The sequence below is a fragment of the Choloepus didactylus genome, chromosome 12 (assembly GCF_015220235.1).
Source record: "Choloepus didactylus isolate mChoDid1 chromosome 12, mChoDid1.pri, whole genome shotgun sequence".
Taxonomy (NCBI): domain Eukaryota; kingdom Metazoa; phylum Chordata; class Mammalia; order Pilosa; family Megalonychidae; genus Choloepus; species Choloepus didactylus.
In genome coordinates, this window is record NC_051318.1 from 24,272,386 (window position 1) to 24,298,172 (window position 25,787).

Below are 25,787 nucleotides of genomic sequence, written 5' to 3' on the forward strand. Positions count from 1 at the left end.
CATTTTACAGAAACTGAGGCACAGAGAAAAAGTAACTTGCCCAAGTCATCAAAGCCCTGGCAATCAGACTTAGGGCCACTACTATATTGCCTCTCATAAACAGACACTTGGTGCAATTACCAGTGAGTGAGTAATAAACTTGAAAGTCTAAGATGAGAATTTTGCTAAAGATCAGAAATGCTCGTGAGTTATGAGTATGCCTAATTAACCAGTGAAATCCACATAACAAGACTACTTTTTGTCAATCATCGGCATGTACAAAATTCTTGGTAAGTGACACAAACTTGTTTTTTTTGTGTCAAAAATTACTCTGAGAATAAGCCAACTGCTACTGATGATGAAAAATATGAAGAGGTCTAAGACAGTAATGATTCTTAGCTTAAAGATACAAATTTGTTAAAAATAAATAAGCAAAATATCAAAGTTGACAAACATAAATCTATGACATGAACAAGTCCACCATTGTTCTAAAAAAACAAAAAAAAATCCTTGAAGCTAAAGTGCCACCACAATAGTGTTAAATATCCAAAACAGTCAAGGGAACTGTTTTCTTTCACAGTTTTAAGCACAAATAAATAACTGTAGCATTATTTCTACTACATATATTTACCTACTCTGGCTTATCTGTGCTCATCAGTGTACATACATTAGTGCGCAACTGTTAATAATTTACCTAATAATCTAGATGAAAATAATGTAAAAAAGAATGTGTTCAGTGTTTCAATTCCAAAACCTGAAATTACCTGCCTCTCAAGGAAGAGTTGGTCAACATTCAATATATAGTATAGTGAAAAAAGCACCTAACTTGAAGTTCAAAGACCTAGATCCTCACCCTAGCTGAGGTACTACCACTCCTTGACAGACAGGCCTTTACAACCCCAAAGCTTTGTTTTTTGTCTTTTTTATTAAATTCAGGCAGGAGACATTCACATCTCCACCCATCCTAACCCCACGACTTGCTGAACCTACAACCTCTGGAGATGGGGCATATGCATCAGTATTTTTTGTCAACAGTGGTTCATACGGGCAGTTAATGCCAAGAACTAACATGCTAGGCTGTGTTTCCTTATCTGTAACACACTGGCTGTGACAAATCATAAGATAATTTGAAAAGCAAGTGAATAAGATGGCATGCAAAAGTCCTCTGGAAAGTGACACATAATTACAAAGAAAAAGGTATGATAGTTGATAACTGAAATCAGAGAGACCAGATGGAAATTCTGGACAACTATAAAAGACAGGATTCTAAGCCAGCATGGGCAAGCTTTTCTCAATCATCTGATAATGTTACATATATTATCCATGACAAGTTTGGTACTTGCTAGTCTAAGCAAAGTAGGGTTTCTAAATATAATATTCTTAAGAGTCGTTACATAGAATCACAGTGCCTCGCTACTTTATCAGCAAGTTTCACTCTTCAAGAAAGTACCAACTCTCATTACCTAGACATAAACAGTTCTAAACAAGTTCATATCTGGTAAGTTTTACCTTACATCAATCATTGGGAACATGGGAAAAAGACCTAAATTCTTATCAAAATTCCGTATTATTTCAAGAAACAAAAGAAAGATTCAAAGAAGATGTGTGCTGAGTAGTAATGAAAAATAGTTATAATAAAAATGAAAAGTCCATCTAATTTGTATGTGCTGTTTTCCTCTTTAAAAAATTTTCCAACCTGAAATCTAAATTGCTTCTCAAACTTTAATAAATGCAAACTGCACAACAGTCCTTTAAAATTAAATTTATAAAACTCCTTTCAGAATCAGAACTCATTGAGGGATATCTAATTTTCTACCACTAATTAAGATGTGACAGAAAATAATTGATATTGTAACGATGAAGTTCAGTCCCACCTTTCCTTTAATAAATCTTAGGACAGTTTAAAATGGCAGTAAATAAGAAAATACACACACCAAAAACAGACAGTCTAAAAACTAACCCCTAGAAAAAAAACACCTTGACATTTGTAACTATGGGGGAAAAAAGCTAATCTAGAATGGAAGCAATTTGGTTTTAAGTGCCATGTTTGTAATTTCAAAATGTTTCTTTTCAGCTGCTCATGTTTTAGAATACTGTGAAAATGAAATGTAAAAGCCTAGAATGTATTTCAAAAAAATGCTAGGCCCTTCCCCCCTCTCTCCCTTTCAAGGAATTTTTCTTTAAAAACATTGGGAGACTGCTACACTGTGTTCACAATCAAGATCAAGTCTCTCAGGGAACAGGTTTATTCCTTCATATAACAGATTAGAACAAAGTCTAAAAATCCAAGTTGGATCCAAACCATGCAGAGTTCCTTTTTCAGGGTATCCTCCTAAAAAAAAATCACAATCACTGAACAATTTATGAGGATTTTGATGTGCTATTTTCTTGTTTATCTTAGTTAACTGGGATTTTTAAGTGTCTTATAGCTGAATTTGAAAGAATGCTAACAAAATCTGCCTCTATTTTCAATTTACTGGAAGAGATATTCTTTAAAAACAGTATGAAAGTCGTAATTAATTTTTTTATTTAAAAGGAAACTCATTTGCTATCAACAAACTACAAGCTCATACATTCAATAACAAATATTTATTGAGGGCCTACTATGTGCCAGGCATGTCCTAGATGTTTGGCATGTTAATGAACAACCTCTCTTCCAGAGTGTCTTTCAATAAACTTAATTATATAAAATAGTTGCTGTGGTGGTTTGAATGTATTATGTCCCCCAAAATGCCTTTATCTTTGATGTAATCTTGTGTGAGCAGATGTATCAGTGTTGATTAGATGGTAATTCTTTGAGTGTTTCCATGGAGATGCACCCCCCTCAACTGTGGGTGATGACTCTGATTGGATAATTTCCATAGCGGTGTTACCCCACCCATTCAGGGTGGGTCTAAATTAAATCACTGGAGCCATTATCAATGAGCTGACAGACAGAAGGAACTCAGTGTAACTGAGAGTGACATTCTGAAGAGGAGCTACAGCCAAGAGGGACACTTTGAAGACTGCACAGAAGCTGAGCGTAGCTGCAGATGAGAGAGAGTTTGAAGATGGCAGTTAAGCAGACTCTTGCTCCGAGAAGCTAAGAGAGGACAAATATCCCAAGAGCAACTAAGAATGACATTTTTGAGGAACTGCAGCCTAGAGAGGAATGTCCCGGGAGAAAGCCATTTTGAAACCAGAACTTTGGAGTAGACACCAGCCACATGCCTTCCCAGTTAACAGAGGTTTTCCGACACCACTGGCCATCCTCCAGTGAAGGTACCCAATTGTTGATGACTTACCTTGGACACTTTATGGCCTTAAGACTGTAACTTTGTAACCAAATAAACCCCCTTTATAACACCAATCCATTTCTGATGTTTTGCATTCCAGCAGCATTAGCAAACTAGAACAGTTGCTACATGAAATTTCAAAAGCAATCTTTGGAAAACTAAGAATGAGGATTTTTTTTTTAACATTTTACTTTCTGTGAAACAATGCTTTCTTAAGTCTTACAATGAAGTTGTCAGATTATAATCTTAATGTGCAAAGCACTCTGAGATCCAACTGAGTTTCCAATTTACTGTAATAATAAACAAAACTCAATAGTTTGAAGAGGATGACAAAATTCCACAAACATCAAGAAAAAGTAAAAATTGCTAAAAAGCATATCACAGCATCATGAGGAAGTTGTATTATAAAATGACGATGGCCATATAACAGAGAAAAGACTACTGAAACAATGCCTTTTTTCTTTTAAAGGGTTCTAAGGTCCGTGGAATCTTCACTAAGCACTTTCACTTATCTGTGATAATTTCCTCACTGACATCAAAAACTAACAATCATTAACAAAAATAGTACTTTAATCTATCATTCCTACATGTGTAATTTCCATAAACAGATAAGCTTATATTAACTTTCCCTTATAGATTTGAAGACTTTCAGATATTTTTCCCCCAAGAAACCCAGAGTAAGGGACTCTGTAACAGGTTCTGTGGGTTATGCTTTCACGTATCATTATCTAAGAGCTTGATGTTACTTGTCTCAGTTGTCAGAAAAGGAGACTAAGGCTCACAGTTGTAAAGTACCAAGATTTAAATACAGAACTGACTGCAACCACATGAACTTGCAATTCCCAAGTAAGACTAGCTAGATTTGTAATCTAGTAAATTTTTCCAGTAAGAAAAATCACATATGATAAACTAAAATGAAAGAGAGAAACACCCAGAGGGCTGCAACTGAAAGACTGAAAAGATCTCATTTAGAATGACACAAATTAATGCAACATGGAAAAGACACCCAATCAAGTATGCCACCCAAATCATCTATTTCATAATCCAGACATAAATTAACAATTCTTTAACATAAAAATTAAATGTTATGAGATCCAGTAAGACTACCAAATCTCCAGAAAAAGGAATGATGCTGGAGGGTTTTCTGCACATTTTATTTCTACCCCGTCACACCTGATCACCTGCTAAGGATTCGGAAGAACTGACCCAACTCTGGATGTGGGTCCTATGGGAATCCCTAAAAATAGTCAATGGTGCCAAGAAATCAGTTCACACTCCTGACAAAACAAACGGTTGCTGAAAACTCGTTACTTACATCACAAACTATTAGAACCACTTTTCCCCAGAGGGCAAAGTTTTGGTTTTCAATACATTGTCTCCTCCTTGCCCTGGGAAGCCCATTCGTACCCCCTGGGCGACCTACCAGCTGGGCCTCCCGCCCACCGCCTCCTCCTGGCCATTGCCCGGTTCCGTGACTACCCGCTCCGCATTCCCCGACCCCCAAAGAAACCAGGGCAAGACCCGAACCACAGCAAAGAAGAAAGCGGGAGGTCTGCCCTGGGCCCATTCCGTAGCCCCTGCCCGCTCGCTGCTGGTTCCGCCCACGACTCTCCGGGAAGCAACACAAGGCGCCCCGGCGTGAGGACCGTAGTGTCCTCCGCCCGCCGGGCCCCGACAGCGCATCCCGCTGCTCCACGGCCGCTCCCTCCGGACCCTCCACCAGCTTATCCGCCCACACCCCGCGCTCACCTCCAGGCGCAGAGAGGCCCCGCAGCCTCGCAGGAACTCGCGGATGTTGCTGAGGCACTCGCTCTCGCTCCGGGGCTCTGGGTAGACCTGCAACACAGAGCACAAGCGCTGAGCGCGGCAGCGGCTGGGAGGCCGCGGATACGCCCCGAGCGCAAGCCCCCGGCAAGCGATGCTGGCAGTGGCCCGGCGTGGCAGTTTCCCCGTGGCCCGCCTCGGCTCCGGCCACCCCAGGCGCGGAAGGCTCGAGCTTCGCTTTTCCTCACCCTTTTTCCTTCCTCTCAGGCTGCACCAATCCCCTTTCCCCTCTTCCCTCACCAGGAAGTGGACCTGGCGCCGGAAGTGACGGATACAGGCAGCGCCCCCGCCCCGACCTCGCGCGCAGCCCGTTCCTCCCAGCACCTGGTCCTCGCCGTGGTTGCTAGCGCCTACGGTGCAGCCCAGCCCAGTCCAGCCCGCCCAGAGGGGCCGAGCAAATCTCGGTCTCGGCGGCTTTTTCCCTGCCCCAGCTTGAGAAAGTAGGGGTTATTATTCTAAAACCAAGATTTAAAATAATTAGCATAAATGATGCATGCTGTGTTTAAAGTGCAATGTTTTCTCCCAAATACAGGCCCAGTGTTTCATGACTGATTAACCAAAATAGCCGGCTCTACATCAGCAAATAAGTCAGCTGGGGGAAATTTTTGGCGTCAAGAGCCGCTCATACAGGCGAAAAGCAGAACGCGTGCTGCAGCCTGCCGAGTGCGTTTATGGCGTTTCCTCCAAGGTCTGGAATTGGGAGGGTCACAGGTTACACGTGTAATGAGTTACTGACAGCCTCCCATGGCCAGAAGCTAAGGAAACCAGAACCGGTACCAAATTATGTAGAACAATCGAGGGAGAAAACTGTGACGTCAGAAAGCCTTTTTTTTTTTTTAATCTAAAGATTATTTTAACTGGTGAAGAAGAAAATTTCTGTTCTAAACTGCATATGAAGACAATAAGTTTTGGCAGTTATACTAAAGCATCTTCAGAATCCTGGCATTTGAGGACATGGAAGGCGTTTTTTGTCCTTCTGTCCTCTAGGGGGAAATCACGACATTCCATCAGGCTGCTGTCAGTAACACTGCGGTTTTATTTCACAGTGCTCGGGTCTTTTAAATTACAAATCAAAACCATGGTGTCCGGAGATGTGACGAGGAGCAAGATGGGGCAGTTTTTACCCTACAGTTTAAAGATTCTTATGAGAAAATGCTGACGTTTCTCTCCAAACTGATTATTTTTTCAATGGAACTTTTCAAAGATGGTGAACAAGTGCAACTGAAATCATGGATGAAATTGCAGTGGAAAAAAATGCATTTGGGATATTATGGTACAATGGCCATTTTAAAGTTCCCTTCACACTTCATGAAAGATATGTGAAGATGAGCACATGAAAAAGTGTTCAACATCGGTCATCAGGGAAATGCAAATTAAAACCACAGATAACACTACAAACCCAACAGAATGGATAAAATGGAAAAGACTGACAATATCAAATGTTGGTAAGAAAATAAAGTAATTAGAACTCCTATACATGACTGTGGGAGTGTAAAATAGTACACTTGGAAAACTGGCAGTTTCATACAAAGTTAAACCAAGTTTAAGACCCACAATTCCATTCTTAGCTATTTATCCAAGAGAGATGAAAACATGTGTCCACAAAAAGAATGTTAATTTATAATCACCAACTCAGCATTATATTTGAGTTACCTTCACAACTGAAAGGAGAGCTCTCTTTAATGTACTCTCCAGAAATGTTCAGAAAAGAACTCGGGCTTCAAACAAGACAACAACTCTGTCCAATTCACTTCCCAGACATCCTGTCTGAAGTTCTTCACAATAGTAAACTCTACACTTTTTCATTAAGAACTGTAGTCAGGCAGAGGCAGAGATAAAGGGTGTGTCGAATATTCTGAGAATTTGCTGCAAACTAAATCACAAATAACTGTTAAGCTCCCACTTCAGAGGCCTCCAAAGCTGTCTAGTTTCCTCCTCCTCTTCGACCCCTCTCCACCACCCACTCCAGGCAGGGAACAGTCAGCTCCACCCTCAGTCACCGCAGCTGCCTTCTTTCAGGCTTTGAAAATATTTCGAGAGTTTGAGTTTGCAAAAGCTGCAGGAAAAGGAAGAACAGCCAAATATCAGCAAAATAAATAATTAAATAGGTTTGGTGTTACCTCAAAAATTGAAAAAGTAGGAAACTGTCATAGCTTATACTGTCTGGGAAACATTTTAACTCCACATTGATTCCAGTTCCCATTCTGATTAAGTAGGTCTTAAGTACAACCTAGGAGAAAAAGAGAGAGAGAGAAAGTGTGTGTGTGTGTGTGTGTGTGTGTGTGTGTGTGTGTGTGTGTGTTTTTTAAATTCTCCCACCTGATTATGATTTTCAGCCAGGCTTGGGAACCCATGGTATGGTATATATTTCCCAAATGTGTACATGCATTAGAATCACCTAGAGTTAACACAGATAACTAGGCCCTGCCACAAAGTTGGATTCAGCAGGCCTAGGGTGGAGCCCAAGAATTCAGATTTCTAACAAGTTCCCAGGCAATGCTGATGCTGCTGGGCCCAGGACCAGACTTGGAGAACTAATGGTATATATAGACTGAGCCAACATTTTCCCCCATTGGGAGAATAACTCAAACTCCCAACCACAGAACAAAGGTCTCCACAGGTCTTTGCTATCAACGGCCTTATCACCCAAACTAGAAAGGATCACTTTATCCTCTGAACACCTGTTCCCATCGACAGCATCCACCACATAGCTGGACCTACTTGTGCAGATCTTATCTCCCCCATTAGACCTAGCTCCCTAAGTGCAGGGACCCACAGGCATCTCACACTAAATAGTCAGCAAATGTGCACTAAATGGCCTAACCTGCATAGGTCACTTAATTCACTGATCACAGACTCATGAGAGAACCTTAGTATGGAAAGGGTCATAGAATATTTGAGTTAGTTGCTGTTTTACAAATTAGGAAACAGGGACTCAGAGGTGAAATGACTGACCCCAAGTCATACATCATGTGTGCAAGAAAGTCTCTGTTTGTTGCCCCATATCCACCCTTCAGCACCCTTCACCTAGTGCTGGCCTCTGGGGGCCACACATCAACCAGGATCCCCTGATCCCTGGCTTCTGGTGGGGTTCAGCCAAGAGGAGACCCTGGCAGGAGATAGGAGGGCAATATCCCTGCTGAGCAGCCATTGGCAGTGGCTACAGCGGTGTGCCTGGGCTGACTCACAATGGCTCACAACAGTTGATTCTATTCTGTGCATCTCTCTCTAACTCTGTGTTAAATGCCATCATTTTGGAGGCCTGAAATTTGCTATGGTGGGAATATTTACACCATGGAAATCAGCAACACTACAAACCAGGGTCCCCTTCCCAGAGTGCTGGTTGTTAACCATTTACCAACATACCAGGCACTGTGTTTCTACTAAAGGCCACAGCTCCTGTCAAGGAGCCCTCTCCTATAGCAACAGCTTTCACTGGTTCCAGTAACACTGCTTCCCCCTGCTTTTCCCTTCAGGCCTAAGGGTAGTAATAGCTTCCCAAGGTGCTTCTGCATCTCTTATGTGTTGCCCTTATCCCCACCCACACTCTGCAAATAGTCTCTTCATTAAACTTTCTGCAACCACTTCTTTTCAGTGTGCCATCTGTTTCCTACTGGGACCCTAACCCAGTGTGACACAATTAAACTAGAACCCAGTGTAATAAAAGACATCAATTATAGTACTCCCACAAAACAGACCACCACCACACAGCCTTCTAAAAAGAGGCAACTTTATATTACTGATATGTTGCAGTCTCTAAGTTACATTAAGTGTGTGTGGGAGGGGAGAAATATGCATGACATTGTGTATAATTTGTTATCTTTGGTGTGAAAAAAGGGTCAAGAAAAATAGGTTAAGTAGTGGTATTCAGAAATGCATAGAATATCTCTGGAAGTATATGCCAGAAATTGAACAGTGGTTGCTTCCAGGGAAAAGCAAGGGGGCCTGGAAGGCAGGGGAAGAAGGCAAACTTGCTTTTCACTTTTGTGTCTGTTTTGAATTTTGTACTACATTCAAGTGTCATTAAATTAATACATTAAAAAAAAAAAAAAAACAGAACACCCTGAATCTAATGTTCTTCCCATTAGACTATGGAGCCTCCTGCATTGCAAAACAGAGACAGCCAGGCTGGTAGTGTGTTAGGGTCCTTGTAGGATAAATCTCTACCACTCCAGGCCAAGATGCAATGCAATGTTTGAAATCCTATGTCTACCTTCTGCAAATTTTATTAGCACTGAATGGTTCATCCCATTTTGAATCAGGTAGTAGCCATTGCTTTCTTCTAACTAGACTGCAGGTATCTCCTGACCAGGGATTACGCACTTCCTTTCTATGGTCGTTCTGTAGTCAATGATGTTAAATGGAGTGAAAATATAGGTCAGTGGATCTCACTGGGCAGTCTACTGAGCAATTCTTTTCCAAATCCATTGGTAAACAAAAGAAGCAAAGAGTGGAAATTCCTAGAATTTGGTTGCTAAATACTAGACAGGTAAACTGCAAAAAAAGGTGTGGCCTACAGTTATAACAGGTTTATTGAAAGAAATTTAAACCTTTAATAAAGTATTTTTCTTTTGCTTTCCTGCTTCAAACATATCCCAAGACCCACCTCTTATATGAAATGCTATAATCATCTGGGGGAAAATAAAATGTTTTCCATTAGTATGGGGCTAGCCAAATCATAAAGGATAATAAGAAATATGAATGTACAAAATTTCCAGGCACACACTAAATTCACATATCCAAGAGATGTGAAAATGTCAAGATCAACAAGACTACATTGCTTAAATTAACTCATGTATCCCCTGAGGCTTAGTTCCCACAAACTCCAAAAGCACATTTTAAGTCATTCAGAGACGATGGCAACCATCCCAAATTCATGCCAATGCCAAAAATGGATAAAAATATTTAAGGATTAAACATTCATCAGATAACCTAGAATAAATTTCTCCACTAGGTCACATTTTATTCCACAGATACGTTGTTATGGCTAAAATGTAGGAGGGTATATATTAATCGTCAAGTGAGAATGATCTTGAAAACAACACTTGCCATTCTCTGTGTGGGTTTTGTAGTATTTTTTTCAACTGTCCTGTAAGTTTGAAAATAGTTCAAAAATAAAAATTAAAAACCACACACACACACACACACACACACACACACACACACACCACTCCCCACACCTCTAGGTCACAATCTCTGCTGTAATCCAAACTCCAGGGAGGCAGATGTGCAGCCAGGATTAGCCAGTTGTTAAAGTCTTATTAAATTCTTTAAGCAGATGCCATTTCTTATGCCTTTGAAAGACCTTAATACAGAGAAACTTAGAGAAGCACAAATTCATAAGACTACTCAAAACTTGAGCTTGTGGTCAAAGTTTCCTTTCTCTAAAGTTTTCAGCTGTTCACTTGGAATAATCATCTTTTTCATCTTATGCTCATGCTTGTGACCTAATGAAAACATGAAAAAATTATGTAAATATGAGCCATTGCCTGCTCTCTTCTTAAGCACCACTTCTATATTGTTTCTGATCCTTTGACATCTATTACCTCTCCTTCTACAGCATGGTCGAAGGGTGGAGGATAGGTTTTTATACTGTTGATTGTTTAAGAAGCCTGCAGAGGAAGCCTTGTGATCTCTGACACATACTTGCTGTGTGTATGCTGCTGATGGTAGCACTACTGCAGGCAAATAGGGCTCAGAAACTTCTAGGAGTTCCACACACCCTGTGAGCATATATAGTCTGTTCTCTGACTAGGACCTTGGCCAGTGGTTTGGTCTCACTCATCTGCTCCTTGCCTCACTCATCTGCTCCTTGCCTCATGGACAACACAACATGCTTCCTTTAATCAAAATGCCTTAGATTAGAATGTCATCTGTCCGTGCAGTCACTGATGATATTCCAGTTTAAATTTGTGTTCTCAGATGTCTCAGATTTTTTTTTTTAATGTCTGCCTGGCTTCATCATTTTGCCCCAGCTTCCCATTACTGCTTCTGAAGTATCCTTCTGTCATCCAACTTCCATATATGGTGAAGTTAAAGAGTCTTGGTGGGAGCTGCAGGGGTAAAGTAAAGCTAAACAATCTGTCTTTGGTTTTTAAACTGCCCAAGGAGCTGCACTTAACAGCAAGTCAAAGCCTCACAGTCATATTAGAGAAGAGTGGATGTGACCACCTTGGATACTTGTAGTTTAATCTATGTTTTGGCTTGTGGGACATTTGAAGGCATTGAAGGCTAGCTGATTTTGGAAAGGATGGGGTGAAAGGAAAGCCAGCCATCCACTCAGGAAGAAACTTGAATAAGAGATTGGAAACAGCTGAGGACATCACTGTTCAGTGCATCTCTATAAATAGTATCTGAGGCCTTCCCAAGAGGGAAGAAAAGGAAGAAGGAAGAGAAAGTAGAGAAGTAACAATGACTTAGAATACTTGTGGACTATAAAAAGCCTCTTAAACATGAAAGAACTCAAGAGCCAGCTGAGACTTTCTTATTAAATGTGAGTAGTAAAAAAGGTGACGAAAAGATCATTATCACCCAAAGAAACTCTTAAATATCATCAGAGCATAGGCTGAAATAAATATGGCCATAACTGGAAGGAGGTAAATGATATGGTGGAACTGTAGCCTATAGCATCCTTTGGGATTTGCTCTATAGCTGCTCACTGAATTGTGCCTTGAAGGTCTTCACCTTTCTGGATGTACCTTGTATTGCATAATAAGTAAAGAACTGAACCTGTGGAACTGTAACCCATAACAATTTTTGAAATTACCTTTATGATTGCTTGTTGAGCTGTGCATTGAGAGATGACACCTTTCTCTATGTATGTTATATTTTACAATAATGGAAATACCTGAAGTTGTGGAACTGTGATCCATGACATTCTTTGAAATTTGCTCTCTAACTACTTGAAAGCATACTTTGAAAGTTATCGCTGTTATGTATATATGTTAAAGTTCACAATAAAAAAAAAATACGGCTATAAACTGCAAATAAAATGTGTACCAGTCTATAGATGGGAAATACATCGATTTTTTTAAAAAAACCAGTTATAAAAACTGGCCCTCATTAGTTAAACATAAGGCTGTCAATGTATACTCCAAGAATTCTATTTCTTTCATTTTACTATAACTGAAACATCTTATTGCTTACTTATAATTTGTCACATTGCTCAAACATTCAAAATTCCATTTTCACTCAGAGTAAAAGCCAAAGTCCTTACAAAGGCGAACCGGGCCCTGCACAATCTGCTCCCTTGTTCCCTCCTTGACTTCATCAGCTACTACTCTCCCCCAACTACACTGGACTCTGCTGTTCCTCAAACTGCCAGATAGGTTCCTTCCTCAGGTCCTTTGCACTGGCTATTCCCTCCGCCTGAAATACTCTTCTCCTGGATATTCATCTTATTCTTCACTCATATCATAAAATCTTTGTTCAAGTGCCACCTTCTCAGTAATGCTTACCCTGATTACCCCGTGTAAAACTGCAACATCCCTTTCTCCCTGGCATTCCCCATGCCATAGCACTTACCTTCTAACCATTATATAATTTACTAATTACTATGCTTATAGAATATCTCCCTGCACTACAATACATGCTCCCTAAGTGCAAAGTGTTTGGTCTGTTTGGATTACTGCTATATCTCAACACCTGGCATATATTGGCACTTAATACATTATTTGTCCAGTGAATTAATGAATTAAGGACCTATGCCTATGATATTCTAATTAACTACAATTGATCACTTAATTATAGCTATTGAAAGTGAAGTTCACTTATGCTAACATCACACCCAGAACCAAAAAGTAATATAATTGGTCTAATGTGGGATTAGACTATTTGGGGAAGAAACTATCCCAAGAAAACTTGGAAAAATAATCACTATAGACAAAATAATATAGAGAATTGAAAGGTTCTCTTGGGTTTTACCTTAAAACCCTAACCCCTTTCTGTCGTGTCTGATACATTCTGTTACCTCCTGCCCACCTGCTGCCCAGCTCTCTCTGAGGCCTGCCCACATTCAGGTGTCCAGGGCTCAGTTTCCTCTCCTGTATGTATCAGGGCATCGGTTAATCGAACGCTGAGAGGGAGCAGACTCTGGTTACAGCTCTCATCTCTCTATCACTAAGGAAAATTGCTGGTTCCAAGGTAGGTTCCCCCCAACCAGCTGGCCTGCTCCCTCAGACCTCTTCAGGCTCCTGTTAGCAAGCACATTGCTTCTGATTATGCAGCCATCTGTAAGACTTGTGTGTCTAATCTGGTTGGGTTTCCTAAGTTTGGATTCCCTAAGTTTTGATTTCCTAAGTTGGGTTTCCTAGTTTCCTAAGTTTCACAAGGGGCCAAAACAAGCTGATGAAGATCTCATGTGATTCTGACATCTCATAGATGAGAGAGAAACAGAGAAAGAGAAATTATTTTATTGTTTACTTGTCATCCACTCTGTTTCATAATAGTTTCAGGAAGAGTGTAACCCCTTGGCAACTTTTTCATTTTTTTCCCAATCTGGTTTCTCTCTGTTGTTCAGATTGAGTAAAATATATTGATCTGTCCTCCAGTTCACTGATTTTATCCTCTGTCATCTACACTCTACTTTTGAGCCCATTCAGTGAGGTGTTTTGTTTTTTTTAATTTTTTGTAATTTTATTTTTCAATTCTGTAATTTACATCTGTTTTGTTTTTATAAGTTCTATCTCTGCTGAGATATTTTTATTTTTTATTTTAAGAGCATTTGTACTTGCTTATAGAAGCCTTTTTATGATGGCTGCTGTGAAATCTTTATCAGATAATTCTGAAACCATTCACTGGATGGACAAACGGTTTCTAAATCTTGACTCAGCAATGTCATTCAGAAATGGAATCATCTAGAAAAGGACCTTCCATGCCAAGCTATTTCATTTAAGGGTCTGAACCAGATCTCCTGACCAGAACTCAGTTCTTTCTGTGCCTAGTCTAGTGTTTTTGATGTACAATCAGACTTGATATTTTCTTCTGAGATAAGCATTGAGGGGTGGAGGGAGATTGTCAAAATTGTTAGTTTCTTCACTCAATGAAAAAAGGAATTCTTAATTGGCTGCTGAAAAACATAAATTGGAATGAAATCAAACAATGGGTCTATAATTTTGATTTCTTTTTGGGAGAACAAGGGGATTCCCAATTTAAGGTTATCTAAATTAGAAGCAGCACTATAATGAATTACATCTCAGCTATACTCCACAGAATGAATTTTTTATCAAGAAGCAATAGTTTCCGGTCATGTTTCTGATCTGGCTTCTAGACTCTTGTCCCCTGAAGCTACACCCTAATTCCTACAACCAAATGACATGGTTGATTTCCTTTTAGCTTTAAGTCTTAGTGTTAAAGAGAATCTTTACCTAGAATAATGTCTCTACTTGATCTTTTCATAGTTTTAAAGCTTGGCTTATTGTCTTATTCGGCCAGTTCCTCCCAATCCTAATTTAAATATTTCAAGGACGACATCTTATTTACATGCCTCAATTTAAGTAATCCATCATATTTTATACTAACCTCTCAATCTTGGCCTCTTAATAGAGTTTGTAGTTTTCTTCTGTTTTACAGAATTTTCCAGATGCACAAAAAACATTCAGGGAATCCTATTTTTCAGATAAATTCTGAGTTCCCCTTCTTACCCATGGCAGAATTTATCAGTCTTTCTAACTCCAAGTTTAAATACTGCAAGAGCCAACAGGGAAGCAGTTTGTAGTGTCTGTTCTATCTTGGAACCAAGACAGTACTAGTTATGTAACTTCTCATGTGTGAGGGGGTATGTGAACACCAGTGAAAAGCCTCCAGTAAGTAGATCACACCTTAATCTCCAGCATACAGATTGGCTGCACCCAGGTTCTAATACTGCTGGCTGGATGAGCTCAGTGGGCTACATTAGTGGTTCTCAGTGGTGGTCCCCTAAACCAGCAGCATTAGCATTACCTGAAAACTTGTTAGAAATGCAAATTCTCACTCCCAACCCCGGAAACAGTAACGTAGAAACCAGGGGTGAGGCTCCACAAACTGCATTAAACAAGCCCTCCTAGTGATTCTGATGTACACCCAAATTTGAGAACCACAGAACATCTAAACCAGAGGCAAAAAACAATGGAAAGACCATTATTATTTGAAAAACAACTTGAAATGCACGTACTACTAATTCTGTTATCATTACTATCCTAACTTTTTTTAAGTTTTCATCTGTTTTTTCATTTTTTTTTAGATTGTTCCCAAACCATACAATTATCCAAAGATCCAAAGTGTACAATCAATTGCCCAGGGTACCATCATACAGCTGTGCATCCATCACCACAATTTTTTTTTTTCAATTTTTAGAACATTTTCATTACTCCAGAAAAGAAATAAAGACAAAAGAAGGAAACTCAAATCCTCCCATACCCCTAACCACCCTCCCTCCATTACTGATTCATAGTATTGGTATAGTACATTTGTTACTGTCGATGAAATAATGTTGAAATACTACTGACTGTAGTATCTAGTTTGCAATAGGTAATTTTTTTCCTATATGCCCCTCTATTATTAACTTCTAGTTATAGTGTCATACATTTTCTCTAGTTCATAAGAGATTTCTAACATTTGTACAGTTAATCACAGACATTGTCCACCACAAGATTCACTGTTTTATACGTTCCCATCTTTTAACTTCCAACTTTCCTTCTAGTGACATACTTGACTCTGAGCTTACCCTTTCCACCACATTCACACACCTTTCAGCACTGTTATTCTCACAACGTGCTACCATCACCTCTGTCCACTTCCAAACGTTTAAGTTCACCTAGTTGAACATTCTGCTCATGATAAGCAACCGCTCCCCATTCTTTAGCCTCATTCTATATCCTGGTAACTTATATTTCATGTTTATGAGTTTACATATTATAATTAGTTCATATCAGTGAGACCCTGCAATATTTGTCCTTATGTGTCTGTCTTATTTCACTCAATATAGTGCCCTCAAGGTTTCTTCATCAGCCCATTTTTTAAAAGACGGTTTTGTTCACACATCATACATTCCATCCTAAGTAAACAATTGATGATTCCCTGTATAGTCATGTATTTATGTATACATGTCATATAATGACATCTCCATTTCTTGCACAAAGAAGGAGGAAGTCAAAGAAGGTATAGAGAGAAAAGAAAAAAAAGAAAAAAAATGACAGCTAGGAAGCGACAAAGGAAAGCTAGCATTAAATCAAAGCAGAATAAAGAGTGAGACAAAATCACCAATGCCAAGAGTCCCATACCCTTCCCCTATGTCCCCTCCCCATCATATGCATTTAGCTTTGGTAAATTGCCTTTGTTACAATAAAGGAATAATACAAAGTTTCTGTTAATTATAGTCTCTAGTTTGCATTGACTGTATTTTTCCCCCAATCCCATCCTATTTTTAACACCTTGCAATGTTGACATTCATTTGTTCTCCCTCATGTGAAAACATATTTGTACCTTTTATCACAATTGTTGAGCACCCTAGGTTTCACTGAGCTATACAGTCACAGTCTTTATCTTTCCTCTTTCCTTCTGGTGTCTCACATGCTCCTAACCTTCCTCTTTCAACCATACTCATAGTCATCTTTGTTCAGTGTACTTACACTGCTGTGCTACTATCTCCCAAAACTGTGCTCCAAACCTCTCACTCCTGTCTTTTGCTTTCTGTCTGCAGTGCTCCCTTTAGTGTTTCCTGTAGAGCAAGTATCTTGTTCACAAACCTTTGTCATTGTCTTGTTTGTCAGAGAATATTTTAAGCTCTCCCTCACATTTGAAGGACAGTTTTGCTGGATATAGGATTCTTGGTTGGTGGTTTTTCTCTTTCAGTATCTTAAATATATCACACCACTCCTTCTTGCCTCCATGGTGTCTTTTGAGAAATCTGCACATCGTCTTATCAAGCTTCCTTTGTATGTGATGGATTGCTTCTCTCTTGCTGCTTTCAGGATTCTCTCTTTATCTTTGATGTCTGATAATCTGATTATTAAGTGTCTTGGCATAGGCCTATTCAGATCTATTCTGTTTGGGGTACGCTGAGCTGCTTGGATCCGTAATTTTAGGTCTTTCATAAGAGATGGGAAATTTTCGTTGATTATTTCCTCTATTATTGCTTCTGCCCCTTTTCTTTTCTCTTCTCCTTCTGGGACACAAATAACACTTACATTCCTGCATTTTATGTCATCATTCAGTTCCCAGAGATGTTGCTCATATTTTTCCATTCTTTTTATCTGTTCTTTTGTGTGTAGGCTTTCAGGTGTCTTGTTCTCCAGTTCCTGAGTGTTTTCTTCTGCCTCTTGAGATCTGCTGTTGTATGTCTCCATTGTGTCTTTCATCTCTTGTGTTGTGCCTTTCATTCCCACAGATTCTGCCAATTGTTTTTCCAAACTTTTGATTTCTACCTTATGTATGCCCACTGTATTCATTATATGCTTAATCTCTTTTGCCATATCTTCCCTAAACTTTCTGAACTGATTTAGCATTAGTTGTTTCAATTCCTGTACCTCAGTTGAAGTGTAAGTTTGTTCCTTTGACTGGGCAATAACTTCGTTTTTCTTAGCATAGGTTGTAGTTTTCTGTTGTCTAGGCATCTGGTTTCCTTGTTTTACCCCAACCAGGTTTTCGCAGACCAGAACAGGCTTAGATTTCAGAAGGAGACAACAGTATCAGGTCTCCCTGAGGGTGTGTCTTAGAAGATTGATACATCCCATGAGGCCTCAAGCCACTGTGCTTCTCTGCCCAATAGGTGGAGCCCATCACTCCAGACTGGTGTAAGGAGGTGTGGCCTGTGGCTGTTTTCCCCCAGGCTCTAGAGTCTGGTTCTGAATGGAAGGCGCTTAGTAGAGCTTGGCACCATCTCTTTCCTCTTAGGGAAGATACACCCCCTGGGGTGATATCATTTGCATTTGAATAGTCTCTCTGGCTCTGCTATCTCTACCCTTGTCTGGGTCAGAGCGCTGGGAACTGAAAATGTCTGAGGCTTCCTCCTCTGAGCCAAAAAAGGGACCCTAGGTTTCACTGAAATCCCCCTTTCAGGGCCAGTCAACGGCCACCCTCAATTTCTCCCATTGGTCAGAGATAGCACCTGTTCCTCTGGGCTCCCCCTCCCTCCCAGAGAGGTCCTCCAGCTCTCCAAGGTCAGTCATCACCAACAGCCTCTGTCTGCTTGTTGGGGATTTGTAGCTTGTATTGAGCAGTCAACATTTGTTAATTAAAACCTCAGATGGAGCTGGGCTGAGGTATATTCACTTGTTCAGAGTGCTGCTCTCTAGCACAGTGAGGCTTTGCAGTTTGGGCTGCCATGGGGGAGGGGCTCTCAGCTCGGGTCCACAGTTTTTTCTTACAGATTTTATGCTGTTGTCTCGGGCATTCCTCCCAATCCAGGTTGGTGTATGTTGTATGGATAGTCACATTTGTCTCCCTGCAGTTATTCCACATTATTTACTAGTTGTTCCTGGTTGTTTATTACTTGTTCCAGGGGGACTAAATAGCTTCCACTCCTTTCTATGCTGCCATCTTCTTCCTCTCATATCCCAACATTTTTACATGCAAAGGACAAAAATTAATGTTGGGCAGCTATGGCACCTCTGGATATAAGCGGAAGGAGTACCAAACCAATCCAGAGATTTTCAGGCCATAAGCTACTCAATGACATGTGTGTGTGTGTGTGTATACACACACACACACACACACACACATACATATACATATATGTATATCAGATTCTCTTAACAACCTTACGCCTATTCCTAATAGCATTTTTCCCCAAATAAAAAGGATTAAAAAAGAAGAAAAAGAAAAAACTAGTTTGCTTACTTATCCACACATGGAGACAGAACTAAATAATATTCATTATAATGATCTGAATTGAAAAAAATACCCAAAAGCTAAACAATGCTAACATTTATTGTGATTATTTAGGAACAATATTCCCAATAAACACCACTCGATTTCATTTTATCCCTTTTCATTTATCATGATATGCAACAAAGTGAGCATTTTCTTAATGAGGACAAGAAGGCAAATCCAAGGACACATGTAATTCATAAAATTATAATACAAATACTCCCTCACTTGAACCTAAACCTTCCAAACATTATACACTGATACCCCTAAAATGCCTTAAGTATGTAAATCTGAACTTTCAAATGTCAACTGAAAACAGAGATGCAGCAGATACCAGTTTTGGGCAGTGTCATCATCTTTACCTTAAAAGCCATTCTTCATAAAGTGAATGAAAAGGAGAAGATTTTAAAACCTGACATTGGTACATTTAAGATAATGATGAACATGTCAAAAGTGCTCAGAGTGGCAACTCACTGGACTTAAACCAATTGACTCATGCAACATGAAGGAAAAGAGCATTTTTTTTTCAATTTAGGAAATACAAGAATAAACATCAGAGACATATTTCCCTGGAGCTATTGAAAATGACACAGTTTTTTAGTCTCCTTCATCAAGAAAATAGGCTGGTCAGTTTCCACTTAATAAAATTTTCAGGAGAACTGACAAGCATCATAATCTGCTTATTCCCTTGCAAAATCACTGTAAGTTCATTGTATTAGTTAGGGTTCTCCTTGGAAACAGAATCAATGAGAGATGTCTCTTATTATCAAATTGTAAAAGTGACTCACGCAACTGCGGGAGCGCACGAGTCCAAATTCTGCAGAGCCGTCAACAAGCTGTCAACTCCAAGGAAGACGTCCGACGAACTCCTCGGGAAACGAACCGACAACTTTGACGAACTCCTCAGGAAACGAACTGGCAACTTTGAAGAACTCAGGAAACGAACCGACAACTTTGACGAACTCCTCAGGAAACGAACTGGCAACTTCAACGAGCTCCCCAGGAAAAGCTTCACTGAGCAGCTGAAGAAGAAGTGAAGGTTCTCTAACTGTCCGGCTTATAAGCCTCCAACTGATCACCCGGACCAAATCCAGCCGATTGCATTCTCTCACTGTGGAAGCACGCCCCTTGATGAATCATCAGTCAGCTGCAGTCAATTGAATGATGATCCGACAAACCAACCAGCCTCAAATAGCCTCACAGGAATCGTCAGGCCAGTGCCCGCTTGACCAGACAGCTAGGCCACCTAGCCAAGTTGACACATGAACCCAACCATCACATTCATAAACTCCAACATCCAATGGACTCTCAATGCTGTCCAAACTTCCAACTCAATGCTGTTTAATAGACCCACTCTCACTCCACAACTCTGGTTTAAACATTATCTGCTCTCCTCAAACTTTGATGCTCAAGTCTCTCCCATTTTTTAAAAAAACAACCTTTCTGTTCCCTTCCTTCTGTCCTCAACAGCCCTCCACCCTCATTACTTCAGTAAATCAGCTCTTGCTAAGGTCACAAATGACTAGGGTGACCACATATCCTGTTGTGCCCAGGCCATTCTCAGTGTGTATCCATTTTCCTTAGAACAATTATTCATAGCATCCTCTTTCCCTGCAACCATGCTGCTCAAGCCAATAGAGCTTTGCGGTTTTTCAAACCTCATCTTACTCGACTGCTCAACAGCATATTGCCCATCCTCTGACATTCAACTTCCAGGTCACCCCTCTCTCTCCTAACTTATCTGTACCTCTCTGACCACCTTTTCTTCGTCACTTCAGGCTCATCAACTGCTGCCTGGTCATTAATTTTTGAGTTTCTCAAGACTCACTCCTAGGCCTTCTCATATTCTCACTCTGTAATTTCCACGTAAACAACCTCACCACACCTACAACAACTTCAACTGACATCTCGACTATGACTTCTAAATTTGTATTCCAACCCAGGTGTCCTCTCTGAGCTCCCACAGCTCTACCCTAAGACACCTCCAAGTCAATACACTCAACACTGAATCCATTCATGATCTTCTTGTACCAAATCTAGTTCTCATCCAGGCTTCCATTTCTGTGAGATGATACCCCCATCTATCCACAAACCTAAGGGGTTATTCTTAACACCTTTCTTCCATATCAACCCATCATCAAACCCCAGGAATTTCCTTTCTTGAATCTCACTCAATTCCATCCCCATCTCTGTCAGCACTATGTCCACCCCAAATTCCCAATAGCTCTCACATGGGCTACACCAATTGCTTAATAACTATCTTCTCCTCATCCATTCTGAACCCCATCTAGTCTGTTCCCAGAGTATTAATTTCAAAACACACAATTGATTACATCATCCTCCATTTAAAAACCTTGACAAACATAGAAACCTTAAGAAATGACCCATAGCTCTTCCCGTAAGCGGCCTGAGGTGATCTCTGAAAATGGTTTGCTATTCACTTGACCCTGAAAACCCCAAAAAATCATGCAAATCAAGAGGTTCAAATCTTCGTGTTCACTTTAAGAACACCCGAGAAACTGCTCAGGCCATCAAGGGTATGCATATTCGAAAAGCCACCAAGTATCTGAAAGATGTCACTTTACAGAAGCAGTGTGTGCCATTCCGTCATTACAGTGGTGGTGTTGGTAGGTGTGCCCAGGCCAAACAGTGGGGCAGGATGCAGGGTCAATGGCCCAAAAAGAGTGCTGAATTTTTGTTGCACATGCTTAAAATTGCAGAAAGTAATGCTGAACTTAAGGGTTTAGATGTAGATTCTCTGGTCATTGAGCACATCCAGGTGAACAAAGCCTCCAAGATGCACTGCCATACTTACAGAGCTCATGGTCGGATTAACCCATACATGATTGATGATCCTTACTGAGAAAGAACAAATTGTTTCTAAACCAGAAGAGGAGGTTGCACAGAAGAGAAAGATATCACAGAAGAAACAAAAACTTATGACTCGGGAATAAATTCATCATAAATTAAATGCAAATTAAAGTTAAAAAAAAAGAAATGACCCACAGATCCTGTACTTGCTGGCCTGTGCCCATCTCTCCATGTCACCTGGAAGCTCTCCCCAATTCAGTTTCCACATTTTAGCCACCCAGGTCTTTTCATCATTACCTCAAATGCACCATGCCTCCTCCCATCACAGCCTTGCACATGCCATTCCCTCCTTCGGCACATGCACAACCCTTCCTCTAATTACATCTTACTCATCCATCAGAGCTCAACTCAAATACCTCTTCTTTACAAGAGTCATCCCTAAAACATCACCCATGCCCATCTATCCAAAATCAGAGTCCTTTGCTAAACACTTCAAAAAATCTGTTCCTTCAGATACCTGCACACCGATGTTCACAGAAGCATTATTCACAATTGCCAAAAGATGGAAGCAACCCTAGTATCCATCATCCAATGAATGGATACACAAAATGTGGTATATACACACAATGGAATATTATTCTGCTATAAAAAGGAATGAAATTCTGATACATCCTGAAGACATCACGTTGAATGAAATAAGCCAGACACAAAAGAACAAATATTGTATGATCTCACTGATATGAAATAATTAGAATAAGCAAACTCATAGAGCCAGAATCTACAATATAAATTACCAGCGGATGGGGTTGGGTTAGGGAATAGGGAGTTAAGGCTTAAAATGCATAGAGTTCCTATCTGGGATGATGGGAAAGTTATGGTTATAGCTACTGGTGGTGGTATCACAACATTGTAAACACAGTTAACAGCAATGAATTATATATTTGAATGTGGTTAAAGGGGAAATTTTAGGTTGTATATATGTAACTAGGATAAAAATTTAAAAAAAAAAAAAAATCCATGGAACAGCACAACACACCGAACCCTAAAATAAGCCATGGAATATGTTAATAGTACAATTATAAAAATGGACTTTCATCATTGTAACAAGTGAACTACACCAATGCAAGGTGTTAATAATAGGGGGATATATGGGAACCTGTATTTTATATATGATTTTTCTGTAAAACCACAACTTCTCTAATAAAAAAAATTTTCCTTGCCTTCAGATCCGTTTTTGTAATACAGCCAATTAACATGATATTTTGTAATTCTATTCTCTCCAACTAGACAATATGCTAGTCTATTTTTGCTAATCATCAAGTCCCCAGAGTCTAAACAATTCTTGATACATAATAGATGCCAATAAAGATGTGATGAATAAACAAACAAGCAAGCAAACAAATAAATAAATAATATCTCTGGTGATAAATCTCCTTCCCCAATAAAATGAAAGTATAATATTTATCATTGTACATTAAAATTCTGTGCAAATTTTCTAGGTTCACAATTAGGTTCAAAAGTAGGGAACTTTTATTAAAATATATTAAAACATCATTACACTCAACAAAAACTTACTTATGCACAGGGTGAGTACTGCCATATAACATGCCCAGAATATTCTTTAACAGTTTTATTGAGGTCCCTTATTTTCAATTTTCTAGAAGAGCTTGTGCGAATTGGTACCATGTCTTCCTTAAATGTTTGGTAGAATTCAACAGTGAACACTTGGGCTGAAATCTTCTCTAAGATAAGCTTTTTACCTACAAATTTAATTTCTGTAATAGATATAGGGGTTATTCAGGTTACATATTTCTTCTTGAGTTAGTTTTGGTCATTTGTGTCTTCCAAATGAATTGGCCATTTCATCTAAGCTGTAGAATTTATTAGCATAAAAATGTTCATAATATTTCCTTATATCCTTTTAATATTTGTAGCATCTGTAATGATTTCTGATTTTGGTAAATTGTGTCTTCTCTCCTTTTTTTGATAAGTCTAGCAATAGGTTTATCAATTTCAGGGAAACTGTTTTCTCAAAATTTCTCTAGAAATTTTGTTTTTTATTTCACTGAATTCCATTTGGATCTCTATTATTCTTTTTCTTCTACTTACCTTGGGTTTAATTTGTGCTTATTTTTCAAGTATCTTAAGATGGAAGCTGAATTAAAGCTCTATAACAGACAACAAAAGACGTAATTATGTGCAGGCTGGATACTGTCTTTTAACACTCCCAGATTATTATTTTAACAATTCATAAACATGAGACTGACACCAAAGAAAATGGAAGTATGGCTATTTGTTTAAAAACAACAACCCTGGATTGCTGACCTAGCAATCATTTGGATTCCATCTAAGTAAATGTAGTTTTGTTAAAGGTATAAAAAGTGACCTCTTCTACTTTTGTCATTGATTGATAAAGTCTGAATGACATTCAATTCAAGCCTCTTGTCCCTTAACAACGTGGCTTCTCTGGTACTTTCTGGATGGTTAGCCCTTATTACAAATCTGCCAAAAATTTGGCCATGTTTTATTTATAGAGCTCTGTTTTCAAAAGAAACAAAAATGGCTCAACAAATATGAGCAACTATGACCAGAAAATTTCTTTTAGAAGAAATCTGTTACCAGCACCATGTACTATTAGATTAATTGTACAAACAGAAGTCTTACAAAGCAATTTCCTTAGCAAAATGGAAAGGACCAAATGAGATTACAAAAAAAATAAGTATAAGTAAAGGCATAGACTAAGATTCTCTATGTTCAGGTGGGTCTCTTACTCTTGCTGGAGAATTAGCAAGAGGCAATTAGAACCAGGAATATTCCCCTGAAACCCCTAATTTTCCGTCAAAATCTTTAACATTCTTCCTTAAAGTGAATGACAAAGTCATAATCTTTTGGCATGTGTTCAGAAATCACAGGCTTTTTCAGAAAATCTGTGTTTCTGACAAAAGACTTCTGAATAAATTTGCTAACCTCAGACGGATACTTAGACTCTTATGAACTTAAACTACTTTAAAACAGTAAATAGGTAGAAAAGCAGCTTAGCATAGAAACTTTTAGCAGTGTGGCATTCACAACTGAGGAAGAAAAATCATCACAAGTCAGGGTATTTAGAATTGATCCATAACTAGATTGTTCTAAAGGTGCTGCTAACAAAAGTCATACTATTAGAACAAGACTCCATTGCAAGATTCTTGGCAAATTCAAAATAAACTTGGAGTTGTAAATTTCCATTTCAGACAAAAGCAATTTAATACAAACTGGAAAAGAGCTTAAACTGCTTTCATGTACTTTTTTGTTGTTGTTCTGAATTACTTAAGATAGCTTCTTTAGAAGAAAGATAGGAATATCATGGACCCCTTAGAAAAACAGTTGCTCCGAATATAATATACTTCACAAAATAACAAGCAATAAGAACATAGAACACTTTAAATAATTGTTACATTAAAGCCCTCATACAAAAGAAAGGAGATAATAAAGACAAGGAAATGGGACATCAATTCTTCTTTTTTTTAATGATGTAGAGATTCCAGTTCCAAGAAAGTGGAGTAAAATTCTATCAGTTCACTCTTCTTGAAAAACATCTCCAAAACCACAAGGACAACAAGAAATGCAAGCATCACCTTTAATCAAACTAGAAGGCATCTAAAACCACAAGCCACCATTATGAGGTCAGAAAGCAAAACAAAGAATGGAAACTGCCTTAGCAGGAAGAAGGAAGGTTCTTGTAAGGAAGATGGGATTTGCAGGCATCAGCTCCTCTCTCAGGAGGCAGTGCAGCAGAAGCCGAAACCAAGTGAACAATTTCACTTTGAATAAGATACAGACCTGCAGGTCCACAACCCTACCACACCTGAGCACTCCTCCTACCAACTTTGCATGACTCTGACACTTATTCTCCGAGAAACAGTGAACCCAAAATGCCCAGAACTTGGGGAGAGCAGCTACAGCCAAGACTAGAAGTTAGTTCCAGTAATGAAAACAAGCGGTTTATGTGGAAATTTCTTCTAAGCTGCCAGGGGGCTGTCGGGCTACTCTAGCAAAGGAAGAGATTAGAGA

General features: G+C 39.3%; 1 protein-coding gene and 1 pseudogene across 3 annotated transcripts in view; one reads left to right on the forward strand and one right to left on the reverse strand.

The window, feature by feature from the left end:
* ARHGEF7 (Rho guanine nucleotide exchange factor 7) overlaps positions 1–25,787 on the reverse strand; it is a 254,497-nt gene that overhangs the window by 205,633 nt on the left and 23,077 nt on the right. For all 3 annotated transcript variants that reach the window (XM_037799666.1, XM_037799667.1, XM_037799668.1), the window contains exon 2: positions 5,004–5,090. In XM_037799666.1, the coding sequence (XP_037655594.1) occupies positions 5,004–5,090 (87 nt within the window). The remainder of the gene's footprint in view (positions 1–5,003; positions 5,091–25,787) is intronic.
* Positions 21,338–21,877, forward strand: LOC119506667 (annotated as a pseudogene).